This window comes from Mchenga conophoros, linkage group LG23 (assembly GCF_057382185.1).
Source record: "Mchenga conophoros isolate Kocher_MC1m ecotype Shallow Benthic linkage group LG23, M_conophoros_male_GT1.1, whole genome shotgun sequence".
In the NCBI taxonomy this organism is placed as follows: domain Eukaryota; kingdom Metazoa; phylum Chordata; class Actinopteri; order Cichliformes; family Cichlidae; genus Mchenga; species Mchenga conophoros.
In genome coordinates this window covers 6,319,716-6,335,316 of record NC_140547.1, presented here as the reverse complement: position 1 = coordinate 6,335,316, position 15,601 = coordinate 6,319,716, and the positions used below count along the sequence as shown (strand labels likewise).

Genomic DNA, 15,601 nt, shown 5'->3' with positions numbered 1-15,601 from the left:
GTAAATATCAAAAATCCTTTCACTACACGAATGAATCCATAAAACATGAAGAGGCTGTGGTGTTCTAACTGTACATTGCTGATATGTTGTGTAAAGCAGGAAAAGCAGCTGTGTGGGCAGACCTAACCATTATTCCTGCAATAAACTGTTAATTAAATCACTTGAAAATATTTAACTGAGCAGAAAATTAGTTTCTACTTATGTTTAAAAATCAAATGGAGTTTTTCATTCTAAAACTGGTTCTCAGTTTCCAGTTTTTCCCTTACAATGACTACCTGCTATGTGAGTATGTGTGTAGGGCACTTTAATCACATCTTTGTGAGGACACTGACTAAGATATATGCATTACTGAACCTCAAACCGCCAGGTTCTATCACCAAGAATAACAGTCAACTCTCACTCTAACCCTACCCTAAACCTACACCTTAACCTAACTTTAACTCTAAAACAAAGTAAAGAGTCTATTTAAAGTATTTAACGTCCTAAACAGGGCTTTGAAGATGCGTGAAAAACTGAGAGTTCAAACATTTACAAATGGTATTATTCAAATTATTTAAAAGCTGGACAAGTATGCACTATAAGTGTTATGTTGTTATGTTTTTTATTTTTCATCTTTGGTTTCCTGTGATAAATATATCAATCAGTCACTCATGCTGTTTGGATGGGCTGATCATGACGAAGTTGCAACCCACAATCTGCCTGTGGTACACACACACAAACATATGCACAGACACACTTAGGGAGTGTCTCTATTAAAAACAGAAAGTTTAAGATGGCCATATGACACATATTGAATTTGTAAATCATAACTATAATATCACCTGAATTACAGTCTCTCCGAAAAGACTCTCTACAGATTATTTAACTCGTACTGTATTTTATTTTATTTTTTTGCATAAGCTAACACATACCATGTAATCTCTATGCAGCAACTGCTGAAATATTTTTCAGTGTTTGGATCTTTTTAAATTGGATTTATGAATTAGATTTTTAGCCTTGATGATGTGCCATCTTCACATAACTAGAGAAGACAAATATTCAGCCAGTGCCAGATACAGTGATGTTGATACCAATATGACTAAAAATAACACAGCAGGATATAGGGTGGGGACAGACAAATAAGTTTCTTCATTGTCTGGGACATGCAGAGTTGTAAATATCAAAACCACAGTGCAACAAACTGTCAAGAGAAGATAATGTTTTTGCTAATGTTCATTTCATATTTCACAGCTTTACATGCAAATGCAAACCGCCACCTCCAAAATTTCAACCTGCTGTGACAAAAAACATGGTTCTTCTGAATAAAGATACCAGGGTAAGACTGCTGTCACTGTGTGTTAATAAAAAGGTAAATTTTAACAGGTCAGTGTTTTGCTCATATAACCTATGCTGTGAGTTTGTAGCTGGTTCCATTAGTAAATAAATTAATAGATTAAATTAAGAGACAGTGAAGTAGTTCTGTGAAATTGCAGCTGGACAGTAGATATAATCAATTTAAGTTGAGAGAATGACCTGTTGCCTTCTATTTGGTAAGCTATGAACTCACACACAACTCTTAATTTATCCTTTTCTTGTCTTTATAATTGAATTCTACATGTTTAGGCCAGATAATGATAAACTGAGAAATACAGCATTATTAGCGGGGTGATTCTTGCTATTCTATTGCAGCTAGTAGCTTATGCCTGTACCTCAATGTCTCTGCTGGCAACCAGCTTGAACAATATTACAGAACAGAGAATTGCTGAGCTGTTAACCTGCTTCAAGCAGGTGGAGAGCAAGCCCTATCAGGAAAACTCACTGCAATATTCTGCCTCATTTGCAAAGTACATGCTGTACTGCAACTTTCCACTAAGTTAAGTGAATAACGAATCGCCAAGATACAAAGTAGGTAATGGTGCAAGTGAGCGTATAACCTTTACAGTACCCCCACCCACACACACACACACACACACACACAAAAATGCTTGTTCACCAGTGATGAGCATGTGCCAAAACAGAGCCCTAAATCAAACACACTCCTATTGTTCTGGATTTTATTATATTCCCAATGGGTGAGAAAGTGCCTTGGTTTTTCTACAACCCAAAGCACACAGATTAATCACAGACAATTCACATATTCTCAAGTGCTCCACATTTCATATAAAACTCATCTCCAGAGCTACTATAATGAGATGTATGCTTTAGTAAGCTCTAATACTAAAATGAACTTCCTCCTGCTGTAACTGTCACTAGAATCTAGGTGATGTTTTTATTACTCTTTATAAGGATCATTTCTGCTGCGCAGGGGCAGAATCAGTCAGCCAGTCCATCAATCTGTGTAAACAGAGCACTGGTCCATTCACATTCTTCCCTCAATGGGGTCTTGTGAGCTATTCACTTCTCAGCTTGTGCCCAGTAGCAATGTGAGTGGACAGCTGAGGGCTTTCGACACCAATCAGTTTCATTCTGACTGTGGAGAGCAAGTCAATCATACTTAGCTGCAGCCTGCTCTGTAACCTGAGGATCCTTCAAAAGAAGTAACACACACAGGGTCGTGCCACACTGAACATCAAAAATTAGCAGGGTAATGTAGAGATGCAGAAACTGGAGGTTTAGTCCTCTGTCCTGTTTACTCATGCCACATTCAAACTTGGGAAACTCTTGTTGCCTTTGAAATGGTTGCTTTAAAGACAGAGAACCACGACTGTGACACGACTGCGACTGTTACCATCTTCAAAGTAACTTTGGTGTGGGAAGACAGCAATAACACGGCAATAATACAGAGCCAGCCTGCAGTCAGTTTGAGATTGAATGGGGTCAAGCTGGCAAATACATGCAGCAGTTTGTGAAATACAGCAATGAACTGAGATAAATTGGCAAAAAAAAATCGTCAATCTTTTGTAATCTTTTGCAATTCTGGCTCCATCTACAGAGAAACTACAGAAAGTATTTACATTAAGAGTCCAGTCAGAACCCAAGTAATCTGAAATGGAAATAAGGAAATTTCTCCGGAGACAGTGGAGAAGTGATATTGCTTAATGTAGGACAGTAAATTTAACTGTAAAAGAAGACAGGAACTCTACAACCTTGCATCAGAATACAACCAGGTAAGCCAAATTCCCTATTCCAAAGAGACACACACACATTGCACATCAGATGCACTGATCAGCGCAGGCTGAGTGCAATGTGTAGGCAATTAATGAATTCATCTTCATTAATGAATTCAATGGAAATTATTTTCAAACCGTCCCAATTTGTTAAGAGTGACTGCATTCAATCTGAGTTGGACTACAATTGTTGCCTCCCACAAAGGGAATTGTGTAATTGTTTTGCAATTTAAAGTGGTCGCCCACAAGTTGAGGGTGAAGGCACACTCAAACACCGAGCAACCTCGAATGCTGCAACTACTTAAAACTGGTCACCAAATCTGAAAGAAAAATTAAATGTAATAATCAAGCAACCACTAACATTTCTTAGTTACTTTTTTTCTTTGTCTATTTTAGTGATACTGAGCCATTAAATAAACTAGGAGCAGGACTGAATAATTTTTGAAGTGCTGCAGAAGGAATGATTAACGTGAATTAAATCTCTTGATCAAAGACTTGGTTCTTCTAAAAACCAGTCAGCCACTTCACTCTAAAACAAAACTGAGAGTACACAAAGACTTCCTCAAATGAGGGGTCCTCAAAACACAGTACTGAAGAACTAGTTGAAATTCAATCAAACCAATCTTGCAATAAACCACAGACCCCTTGTGAATTTGATTGTATTGTACATTGTAAAACAGAGAGTGAGATAAGAGTGTTGTAAACGCAACTTGATGTCAGAAAATTCCACTTTGAGTGAACTTGAAAACCACAGACCCTGCTTTCAACGTCATCTGGCACTTGAACTTTCAAAGACGCACTGCACTGGCAGCAATAACAATAGAAAACACCACTTCTTTAACAAACACTTCTTCAGTTATCTTCAATATGACACAATCTTGGTGATGACTAAATTCATCTTTAAAATAACAAGTCACTATCCACTGAATCACCAAATAGATACTATATACAAGCCCACTCAATTCTCAGATTTAATGCACATAGTTTTTAAGTTTGGACTGGTTAAAGCAAAAGCCTAATGACGATATCACTTTTAAGACCCTGATAGTTTTCATGATGCAAGAAAGAACCATAATGACTGCTCTAATATTTAGCATGTATCATAGAATTAAACAATTCTGCTGAAAAAAATGCTAACCCATACTGCACAGATACATAAACGGTACATATGACCTTTTATATCAGAGTGCTTATACAAAGTGCACCTGATCTTTAACAGATTAAAATGTCAAAATGTTCCTGAGTGCACAGCTGTGGCTAAATGCATGGAGTGCAGTTCGTGATAACGACTGTGGTTCTTTCTGCCAACAAAAACAAGACGTTACGCAGCCCTTTTCCAGTTTAACTTTATACATGCACAACTTAGGAGAAAACGTTCATTTAGCACTGAGAGATCCTGCAGTTAAGTCTGACACTGGGCCACTCACTACGGGAAATAAAAGAGATTTGATAAAGAAGACCTGCCCAGTGATCTGAGCTGGTCGTTGAGTGTTAGAATGAGAATGTGATCAGCTGTAAAAAACAAACATTCAATCAGCTTTGGGGGTTTCAAAAGTTATGTGCCCACTGAAAGAAACACTTTTACATGCATCTAAATGATAATTTCATGTTAGGTTGGACCAGTGTATCCATTTTCTTTCAATCCTAAAGGTTTATATTTATCAAATATATACAAATGTTTCCCTCAAGTTTACCCGATTAATAATAAATCGTATATAACTGAGTTTAACCTCCTAGGACCTGGCGTCCACATATGAGGACATCACATTTTGGGTCGTCTAGACCAAAATACTAAATTTTGCTCTACATTTTGCTCTACATAATATGCCCAAATATCAAAGAGAAATTAAAAATGCATGCTTAGGAGGTTAAGCACCATCATACACTTATCTAGCTATATTTGACCAATTCTAAAAATTCTTTCACAATTTTTGCTCTTTTTATATTTATATGTATTGCTGTAGGATACACATATAAATGTCATTCTGACTGACCACATTTAAATGTGTGGAAGTGATTGTGTGCTATGTGGATGTCACTGTCTCAGGGAAGTATGCATTGATCAAATACACCAACATGAGGAAAAATTTATAATAATTTAAGTCCCTAGACTGCTAGTGCATTTTGTCAGTTCATGTGTGAAACTTGGAAACCAGGAAACTGCCTGTTTTAAATGCTTAACATTGGGGGTGTAACAGCATTTGAAACTCAGGGTTTGGTCTGAACTTTGGTTTCAGACTGCATTCAGCACTCAGATGCTGCATTCTGTGCTTAGAGTGCTACTAACTGTCAAGTATATATCTTTTTTTTTTCATTGAAAATGTAAATAAATCATTCAAATATCAAAAATGTTTCCATTAAAAAGAATAAAACATATTCATAATTAACTGAGATAAACTAGTAAACCCAAAAAGACAGCTAGAACATCAACAAAAGGTGCTGGGTAGACTTTGCTTGATATAAATAGTCTTCTGGCAATAACTGTTAGGCTCCCAGGGAACATTAAAAAAAAGAGCATTTCATACCCAACCCAGCTTTCTGAACAGTTCAAGAGAAATACATGTGCTACTACACCCCTACTGAATATGGTAATTGTTATGGAGCATTCACTTTGAAGATACTGTAAACTGTGCTTGTAACTTACTGATTTCCAGACTGCATAGGGCAGTGTATGCTGTATCCACTCTGGTGAGAAGAGAGGGGCCAGGCAGTGGGGGTGGGAAATATTGAACTCTAAAAAGAAAGATTAAAAAAAGACTTATCACTTAAAGCAGCATTAGGACTTTAACACACAGGAAAGGCTCTCCTCTTGGTCCAAATTTAATATAAGTCAATACTATTACCAGCACTTTGCTATGTGTTATACTAAAAACAAAATACTTTGTTTAGATAAATCCCATCTTTACCCCACCAAGAAGTGAATGCTGCAGCTGATGGCAAAGAATGCCTGGGAATGATTTCAAAATGTTTCACTGTAGTTGCGCAATCCAATAATCGGTGATTTCAACAGCATTCAATAACATTCATCCTTAGTGTAATCTAGAGAGGTGGAAAGTTTCAGTTTCACGTATGGTGGGGGGTTTTTTTGCTTGTTTTTTAAAGAAATTCTCAGGAATAGCAATCATAATCCCATTACAGCAGAAAAGGGTGGAAGCCTGCTTTCATCACTTTTTAGTGGAATCATTTACTTTTCTGTTCACAATACACCATTAGAAAATGTGATTGTTTGATTATGTATTTAAGCACAATCTTTTAGATCTGTTAAGATGATCCAGACCAAAATTCAAGTGATTATCCAACTACATTTGCAGCAAAATGCCACACATTTCCAAATGTGTGGCATTTTGTGACACATGCTCTTTTATTTATCTATTTTGCCTTTTTGAAAAATATTAAAGAAGTGAAACATAAAAGAAGAAAAACTATGGAGGTTATGCAAATAGGCCTATATATAAAAATGCAAACACACCTCCATGCTAGTGGGGGTTACAGAGAACAAGCTGTTGTCCAGCTGAGGGCCTTCTGGATGCAGGTAGTTCTCCCCGTCCATGGCCATCGCTGAGGTGAGGGTTGGCATCAGACCACAGCTTCACTCATGACCACCAGCCGACTTAAACTATGGACTTTCCGACCACCACTCAGGTGCTGGCTGTGTGTGAAATAGGGCTTTTAACAAGGGCAAATGCAGTCCATGACCTGAAAAAAAGAGTAGGAATGGATGAGACATATAGGAAATGAAGAGGACAGCAACAGGAAAAAAGCTGTCAAGCAGTTTCGCTGCAAATATGGTAATTATAAAATCAAGGAAGATGGTGTAAAGATAAATAAGCCATGAAAATCAGCAGAAACTGTGGGCTTAATGGCTTACTTAAAGTCAGATTCAGCAATAAAAAAGCTCAAAATCTCAAATTGAAGTATTTGGCCCATGTGCAACTGCAGTGATGGATACACAGAGAAAAGGCTCTTAGACTAGCCTATAATGCAAACCCCATTTTATATAATCTGACAGTTATACATGTTTTGTAATTTTAGTTTTGTTCTTTTTATTCAACAAACGGCATCCATAAAACCATGTCTGTCATGGTCCTGGGTCGTTGACCCAGCGTTTTGCGTTTTTTCTGATCTGTATTAGTTTAGGGTTAACCTGAAGTTTGGTGTATTGTCAGCCCTACCTGTGTCTGTCCTTGGTGCTCTGTTCATGTCCCCGTGTTGTGTTGTACATCAGTCTGTTTCCTGTTTTATTTTGAAGGCTCGTGTTCTGGATTTCCTGTTCTGTTCTGAAGGTCTGTGTCTGTTATTGTGTTCAGCTTGTCTCCTCCGGTCCCCGGGTGTATTAGGTTCAGCTGTTCTTCCCTCCTGTGTGTGATTACCTGATTACCTTGTGTGTGTATATTTAGTGGGTGTCGGTCTGTGTTCGTTGTCGGCTCGTCTGCGTTCATCCATGTATCACTGCGTTAATCTACATTCATCTGCGGTCTATGGTGTTCCTGTCTCTGCGTCTCTCTGCCCCGCACCCCTTTGTATGGTCCCAGGTTTGTCACTTAGTTTCTCCCAGTTTAGGTTTCCGTTTGTAATTACTCGTGCTTCATTGCCTGTTTTTGCCACTACCACCCTGTAAATAAAACGTCACTCGTATCATCAGTTTGCTGCATTTTGGGTCCTCCTTTTCCTCCACACCACACGGCTCCCTCCGCCAGCCGTGACAATGTCATAAAAAAATATGTTTTAGAAAGACTATGTCTGGCATAGCCATATAAACAGAGTCCAGTTTATGAGAAAAAATAGAGAAATTCAAATATGTCATAAAGCACTAAAATGATTTACAAAATATGATAAAATGGTAATATGAAGATAAATTAAAAAGCAATTGGCCTTACATTTTAGGGCTGCTACATTTGTCAGAACACAAACTGAATTCAAATCTTATTCATAATTAGAGATGGACCGATCCGATATTACGTATCGGTATCGGTCCGATACTGACCTAAATTACTGGATCGGATATCGGAGAAAAATAAAAAATGTAATCCGATCCATTAAATATCACGAAAGCACCTCACAAAACTTGCAACACGCCGTAACTCACCTCAGAACGTTAGCACGTCGGAGCAGTATGCATCACGTGATAGAGCGGCTGTGGCATGCGGGACCTGTCGATGGTCTGGATAGCATTTGGAGCTTCGCTAGCAACCCGGCATTTCATCTCCGACAAAGTTATCCCGAGAGAAGTAAAGCAAGTGTGTAAGTCCATCTCTGAATGTTTGTAAAGCATTCCTGCGTTAAGCTTAACAAACGATATATGGAGCGACTGCCTCTTCTTGCTGCTACTTCAATCATGAAACTGCTTAACGATCAGCTGATCGGCTTTTCCGTGTCTCTAGTTTGCTTTTGGGCCACTTTGCACCAGAAAGAGGAAACCAGCGGCTGAACAACAGCAGCACGTTTAAGCTTGATCAGCTGTTGTTAGAATGTATTTAATATTACTTTCTACTCGAGGATCTTTTTCTACGTAGCTGACGCTGGTAACTGTGCAGGGGCGGATCTAGCAAAGTTTAGCCAGGGGGGCTGATAGGGCATTAACAGGGAAAAGGGGGCACAAAGACATACTTTTCTTTCTTATTCTCATTTAAAATGTCTAGCTTTTAATAAATAATTATCTGACACCCAAAGTTTTAATTTGATGTAAAATGAATAGAAGTCAATTACTGTATATAGTAACTATTAAGTCTAATATATATACCCTAGTAAGCTATAGTACTTTTTCCTTTGGGAAGGTACCATCTGTGCAGTCTGCAATTTTGTTGAAGAAAGATGTTGAATCTATTTAATATTTCTTGAAAAATAATTGATTTCTGTGCATTTTTTTTCACACTGCATCAAATTAAGGTTGATTACGTCGATTAAGCATCATGAGGTGGCGCGTGAGGGGTGGTTCCCTATTTTTTATTTATTTATTTTTGTTGTTGCTGGGAGTTGGAACCCTATTAGTTAGGTTGCTTAATATTTATGCTAAGTACTCTTTAAAATACCAGAATAGGGAGGATGGTGTAGGTTTAAGTTTATTAGATTGATCAGTATTGCTGAACTATGAAATATTTTTTTTTGCATACAGGTATAACAGAATAGCTTTAGTGTAGTTGTTGTTTTAAACTTGAGTATGAACTTATACAAAATGCAGCAAGATATTTAAAAAACAGTTTTGTTGATTAAAAAACACTATATCGGATTCATATCGGTATCGGCAGATATCCAAATTTATGATATCGGTATCGGTATCGGACATAAAAAAGTGGTATCGTGCCATCTCTATTCATAATGCAGAGTTTGAGCAGATATTTATTGATGGACAGTCCTCATTAGCTGGTTGTCATCCAACATCACTGAAGATTCCACATTCATTACAGAACCAATTAAAATCATGGCCAGAGGTCCACAGCAGTGTGCACTGCGCTGGATAAACCTATAATGAGCACAAGCTAAATAACAAACATAACATAATAGTATTTAATACAGACATGGTGGTCCAAAAATAAATAAAAGAAAATCAATTATAATAAATTATGTTTAAACCAGTTGTGTTTATTGGTTTGATTTATTATTGTATAACAAATGTTCAGAATTAACAGAAAATGGCACAGCTTTCTGCCGCTGAGTGTCACTCTCTGCTGGACGAGGACCACTGCTTACACATTCAGTAACCCCCAAAGCCAAATTCCAGCCAGTAAAACCACCAATAGTGTGTACTCACAAGACCTTTCATGTCGTAAAATATGTGTATCTTACAACTCAACTCGTAGATATGCAGACAGATTCCTAAAATGCTGTAAAGCCTATACCTTAACATTGTCAATCTTAAACACACAGAGCTACAAAAATATACAAAGGGAAAACCTGAATGGAAAAGCATTTGAGCGATTGCAAAACTGAATGCAGCACAATAATTGCTTTGGCTCAATTAGCTAAATTATTTAATATCAAGTATAATATCTCTGTATATTTTAGAGAACCTCTTTTCTCTTATATGGGATCTAAATCCATAAACTGCGATTTCCAACTAGATCACATAAACAATATATAAAACTAAAGTCAGTTTTTTGCTACTTAAAGTCCACAAGCCTAACAAATCTCTAATGAATCTCACCAGATGGGATCCAATGTTTTAGCACTTTACAAAGCATGTCTGTGTTACATTAGAAACACTACTACTCAAACTGCTACCCTCCTTCCCCTTGTCCTTCCTTCATTCCCTCCTCCAGTTTGCCCCCAATCTGGAACACAGACCAGACATGTTCACTGGGGACAAAGCTGAGGTAATAAATCCTAATAGAGTTCATGAGGGTCTAAATAAGGAGGACTTTGTGTGTCCGAGTGTGTGCAAGTCAGTGTATGAGACAGAGGCCTGGCCCAAGATAGTCACCACTAGCAGAGCCAATACACACAAAGGGAGGCCATTTTCCACTTCAGGCTGCCTGTGTGATACTGTCTGGATAAAGGTGAAACAAATGAGGGGGAAGCCCAATGCAAAGAACCAACTGGCAAATTTCCTAGGCAAGAGGTCTGAAGCAAAAGGAAATTAGATATTTTTTGAATATGTATGGCCGGATTTCACCCTAGAAAGTGCAGCTCAAAGCAGGGAGACAAAAGCAAGGCAAGGGAGTCAGAGACTGTGTACTGGGAGCCTTGTGAGGACATGCTGGTGTTGCATAAATCTACTTAGTGTAGCAACGTAAGGACAGTGCTTTGCAAATGCATGCCAAAAGTGTCATCACAGCTCCTAGTGCACGCCACGCTTTGGTTTTGCTTGCACCATTCAATTTCCTAACCAATTCGGCATCACTAACTCAGCTGTAACATTATGGCTCCATCATGTCTGGCCAATGCCCAATACTGAAGTATTTATTTCTTTATTTTTGTTCTTATTTTATCCCCTTTTGTTGCAGGGAAACAAAGAAATCTTTATTATAAAAACACAGTTTTAAGCTCTTTCAGCCCTTCATTACCCTACTTTTAGCCATCAAAAAAATGGATGTAACACAACACATAAACATCGCCTGCTTACAATGATGTCATTTTAATTGCTGATAGTATCAGTTAACATGGCCGATACCAACGTTCTGCTGAAACATGCGGGCCTTATGGTACTGCACAGGAGTCCATTTGCATAGGTTTTTGGCTAGCAGATAAAGAGACTAACACAGATGATATAGAAACACAAGAGTCCTTAAAAAAGCCAAGCCCATATATCCCAAGGGTGAAGATATGATGCATTAAATCCAGTACTGATGGGATATAAAGTTTTTCTAAACACAAGTAAAACAACAGCAGCGTTCTCCACAAAGAACCAAAGTTCAAAAAAGCACACACGAGAAGCAGTTTTTATTGCTTTTAACCATTAGATGTCAGACAATGTAGCACTTAGAATTCTGCTGTTTTGAAATGATGTCCATGAAACTACAGTTACAACATTTATGTAATTCCTTACTAACATCATAGTATAGTAGATGTTTGTTAGCTAGCCCACTGATCTAAGTCAAGAATTGTCATAGCTAGAACCACTCAGTCTTCCTCATTAGCCTTAGCAGACAGGAGCTCCATCGTTCCATAGCCTCTTCATCTTCAAATACTAGCCTAAGTCCACCAATGCATTTTCTCATTGATTTAAAAGGCAGAATTGCTTCCCATAATGCCCTGTCTCTTGTCCCCCCTACCACCTAAACCCACGTCACCCACTAGTACCATGCCAGTTATTGTCTCTTAGCAACAGAAAATGTCCCTCGTTCCCCCTTCTCCCTCCAGAGAGCTCCGGAGGATAATCGATACTGATCATTGTAACTGTGGTCCCAGATCTGCCCTTCCTGTAAGGTCTCTCATTACCGGAAAACAGAAAACCCCCCTACTACTCCTAACTCCTGCAGAGAGGAAGAGGGGTGTGATGAAGAGGGCTATCTGCAGAAGGAAGAGGGCTGGCAGTAGTGGGCAGTGAGAAGAAAACAAAAAATGTCCACTGTAATGCAAGGGGCACAAGGAGTTTCCTCAACATACACAATTCATGCAGTTCTTTTTTTTAAGGTACAGGGTGCTACAAAAAAGGAAAAAAAAAAGGTTAATGTCCTACAAAAAATGTAACAGAGCAAGTGAAAGCAAGCACTCTGCAGTGTAATCTCTTAAATCTGTTAATTAAGTCAGAGGTTACTGCTGGTTTTTGTGCAGCCCTCTCCCATGTGAGTCTCCTAGTCCATCTCTCTCCCTCTTCCTGGGTGGTCTGATGCAAGAGCTCACTAAAAACAAATTAGGCCACTTCATCTGCAGTATTTGCAAAATCCTTAAAACCTGAAACAAATCCACACACTATTAACTTAAGAGGCTACAAACTAGGACGATGTGATTTTTCTTTAAATATAATTTTGGCTTCTAATAATTGTGAAAACAAGATATCTTATATACGATTATTGTTTAACCATAAATTTGCATTTTGCTTTATGTAATAAATGTAGTTACCATTTTTTCTTTACAGTTGTGCACTTTGGCAATTCCCTAAAAGTCCAACTCACTCACCGTTTCACCCAAGATAATTCAAAAAGAGCCTTTAATCAACAAGATATAGATAAAGGAAGTAAAAGTCATAACAACATTTCCAAAGGAGAACCTGCAGGGGCACTCTATCTTCTTGGTGGGTCCTGTGCAGCTTTCCTGAGACATGTGTGCCTGCTGCTGCTTGGCCATTTAAAAAGTTTAGCAAAAGCATGATTTTTCTTAGTTATCTTGTTACTCATAACTGTTATCACAGAATTGACAGAAAAACTCATAGGCATGATTTTTTGCCATAAGCAAACAGCCCTTTCACAAATGTGGACATTTAGTAACATGACATTTTTAGAAACAATATTTCCAAGACATGATATGTGCCTGCCTGTTTGCACCACCACCCTGTTACACAATCCACTATCAGCTTGCAAGTACCAATAATGAGAGTGAAAAGGGAGTCTGGCATATACTGAACTAGCTGACTGACTGCTGGTGGCCTTGTGGCTGCCAGAGCACATGGAGATCATCCAGGGAAGTGTGACTTCCTTAAGCTGGTAAATCACGATTAACACTCACGAGGAGAAGCACCACCCTGCCTAGCGCGTGTGTGCCACCTCACTTGACAAATGAAAACTCACATGTGGAGTGTTGATACTGACAATCAGAATTTCACAAACAGTGATTTTTTTTCTCTTCCTGACTCATAATGAAATCATGCTCTATGCTTTACATGAAGTAACTCTGTAGACATTATCTTAATACATTTTAGGTCTAGTAATATATAAATGTCTTCCTTTATGAAAGCAAGATATCTCAGATGCGCCATATCCTGTTTTCAAGACCAAGACCAGTGCAAAAAGTAAATAAATGATATCCCATGTTATGCAGTTTACCCACTATAGTTAATCCCCCGTCTTGTAGCATTAATATGCATTCCTTTACTTCAAATCATACTAATATCATCTTTTCTTTTCAGTAGGGTTACGGGAAGTATTCAGAAGTTTAGCTGTGCTTCATTCATTAACCACATTTGCATAATCAGCTCCTTGCGGCTCACAAGGTGTCAAAACCTCATTATGTCAACCAATTTTTTCAGCGCCTTTGTACGTGCTATATATTTATTAGATTTTTTGTTAAGTGCTCTATGCACTCAGTAAGGTGCATAAAAGTACTAGATGAACCAGTCTGGAGGAGACACAGCTGATGCTATTGTGCAGCTGAACCTCTGAGGTCACTGCAGTACCAGTGTGGAGAAATCTATGAGTGGAAATGCCAGGAAAAAGGAATTAAAGTTATTTCACATGAGTCTGTTTTTCCCAAAGTTACCATGGACATTACATGAGACAATAAGCACCTTGGCAAATACTTGTGAAAGTCCCCTACTTTTCCCATCTAGTACCACATCACAGTTGTCATGTGGTGTCCCTATATGCCCTAGGGACTTATAGGGACATTACACAGTCCCTAGGACATAGGGACAGGTTTCCTTGGGTTTTTAGCATATCCTGTAGTCATTTTGCATCTCTTTATAGCCCTTTAATGTTTCTTGCAGCAGTGCTTTTTAGGTGAAGCACAGGGGCTCATTTGACTAAACGGTAGGTCTGTAAAAAATGGATTCATGAAAAAAAAAAAAACGTAACTGCACATTTATTGCAGGTACTGTAGAAATATGTAGACAGCCCTCTGTTGGCATCTGTCACTCTGTATACTGTTGTAGTATGTCTCTGTCTTTACTACTAACAAGCTGGATAACAACAAACATTCAATTCAATGTACACCACTTACTCATGACCCATCTGAGTCCATCAGCATCACCAGTAATCAGGTTAGAAATGATTAGGGCCCAGCTACACTACACCAAAGCAGCAAGGGGGCTGTTGGCTGGTTATGATTGGCTTGACTGGCTGGATTCATTAGTTGCTGTGATGAAATATTCATAAAAGGAACAAGTTACTTCCCAGGGAAACGCTGGATGCCATCATTCAAAACAGCCTACATTATTAATCAGCACCTTTTTCAACACAAAGGGTCCATACTTGACACGGTGTGCACATGCACAGACATGACGCAAGCCCTTAAGCACATACATGGAAGGACACAGACATTAGCTACCTATCTTTCCCGGTTCCCACTGCCAGAAAGGAAATTCCATTCAGCATTGCCGTAAAGGGACTGTTAACAGCCCAGTAACTGAGTAGGACACTGGATAGAGAATAATGATCGAATAACGGTGTAACTGAATCAGCTGTCTTATCAAAGTCGGGAAATGGAAACAAATTTGGTTTTAGGAGTCTGTTGTTACTGCATTTCTCTTGTACAAATATTTATCAAAGAGCCTCTACGGACTGGGACAGCACACAGGAACACCTTTCATAAAACAAATGGGCATTTATTTGAATGGTCTGCTCTAAATGAAAGGCTGGGTTCACAGATTTCGCTGCTTGCAAGTGAATACCAATTAATCCTAATTACATCTTCATCAACCAACTCCAAATGGTTATTCAGCACCATTTTGCCGGGATGATGAATATCTTTGTGGCCACAAACACAAGCTGAATGAGACATTAAAGTAATTTATCCTTAAAGCGAGAACTTAATCGAGCTCTTGTGGGTGAGAGGATGGCTTTGTTGTGGTAAATAAGAACAAGGAGCGATAACGGAGAACAGGAAGAGTACGGAGAGAAAAAAGGTGAGGGCAAAAACAATTTGGATAATAATAAGAGCAAAAGAGCAAAAAAGGAGTAAAACAATGCTTTACAGTTGCCTGATGGCACTCATTTAGGAGCAAATCCCTCTACTTCTACCACCAGCTCACCAGAAATAGATCAAAGGCTGACTTGATCAAAGAGAGAACGATCCACTTAGCTGCCTCTTTGCCCCGTTTTCCTCTGTCATCTAATTTCCTCAGAATAGAGGGATGATAGCGTATGCTAGTGTTGCACAGTTTTTTTGCCTTGACTACTCTGGTTAAACTTTTTAGGTGAATAGAC

The 15,601-nt window shown here is 38.5% G+C and overlaps 1 protein-coding gene across 5 annotated transcripts in view; it reads right to left on the bottom strand.

Moving 5' to 3' along the window:
- Positions 1-15,601, bottom strand: part of sbno2b (strawberry notch homolog 2b) — a 61,362-nt gene that overhangs the window by 37,258 nt on the left and 8,503 nt on the right. For 4 of the 5 annotated variants that reach the window (XM_085263706.1, XM_085263709.1, XM_085263711.1 and 1 more), the window contains exons 2-3: positions 6,556-6,782; positions 5,731-5,819 (exon numbers count right to left, since the gene is read on the bottom strand). In XM_085263706.1, the coding sequence (XP_085119832.1) occupies positions 5,731-5,819; positions 6,556-6,663 (197 nt within the window). In that variant the 5' untranslated portion in view covers positions 6,664-6,782. Of the gene's footprint in view, positions 1-5,730; positions 5,820-6,555; positions 6,783-7,258; positions 7,934-15,601 lie in introns of those variants that run through there. The other variant, XM_085263708.1, reaches the window with a different exon arrangement.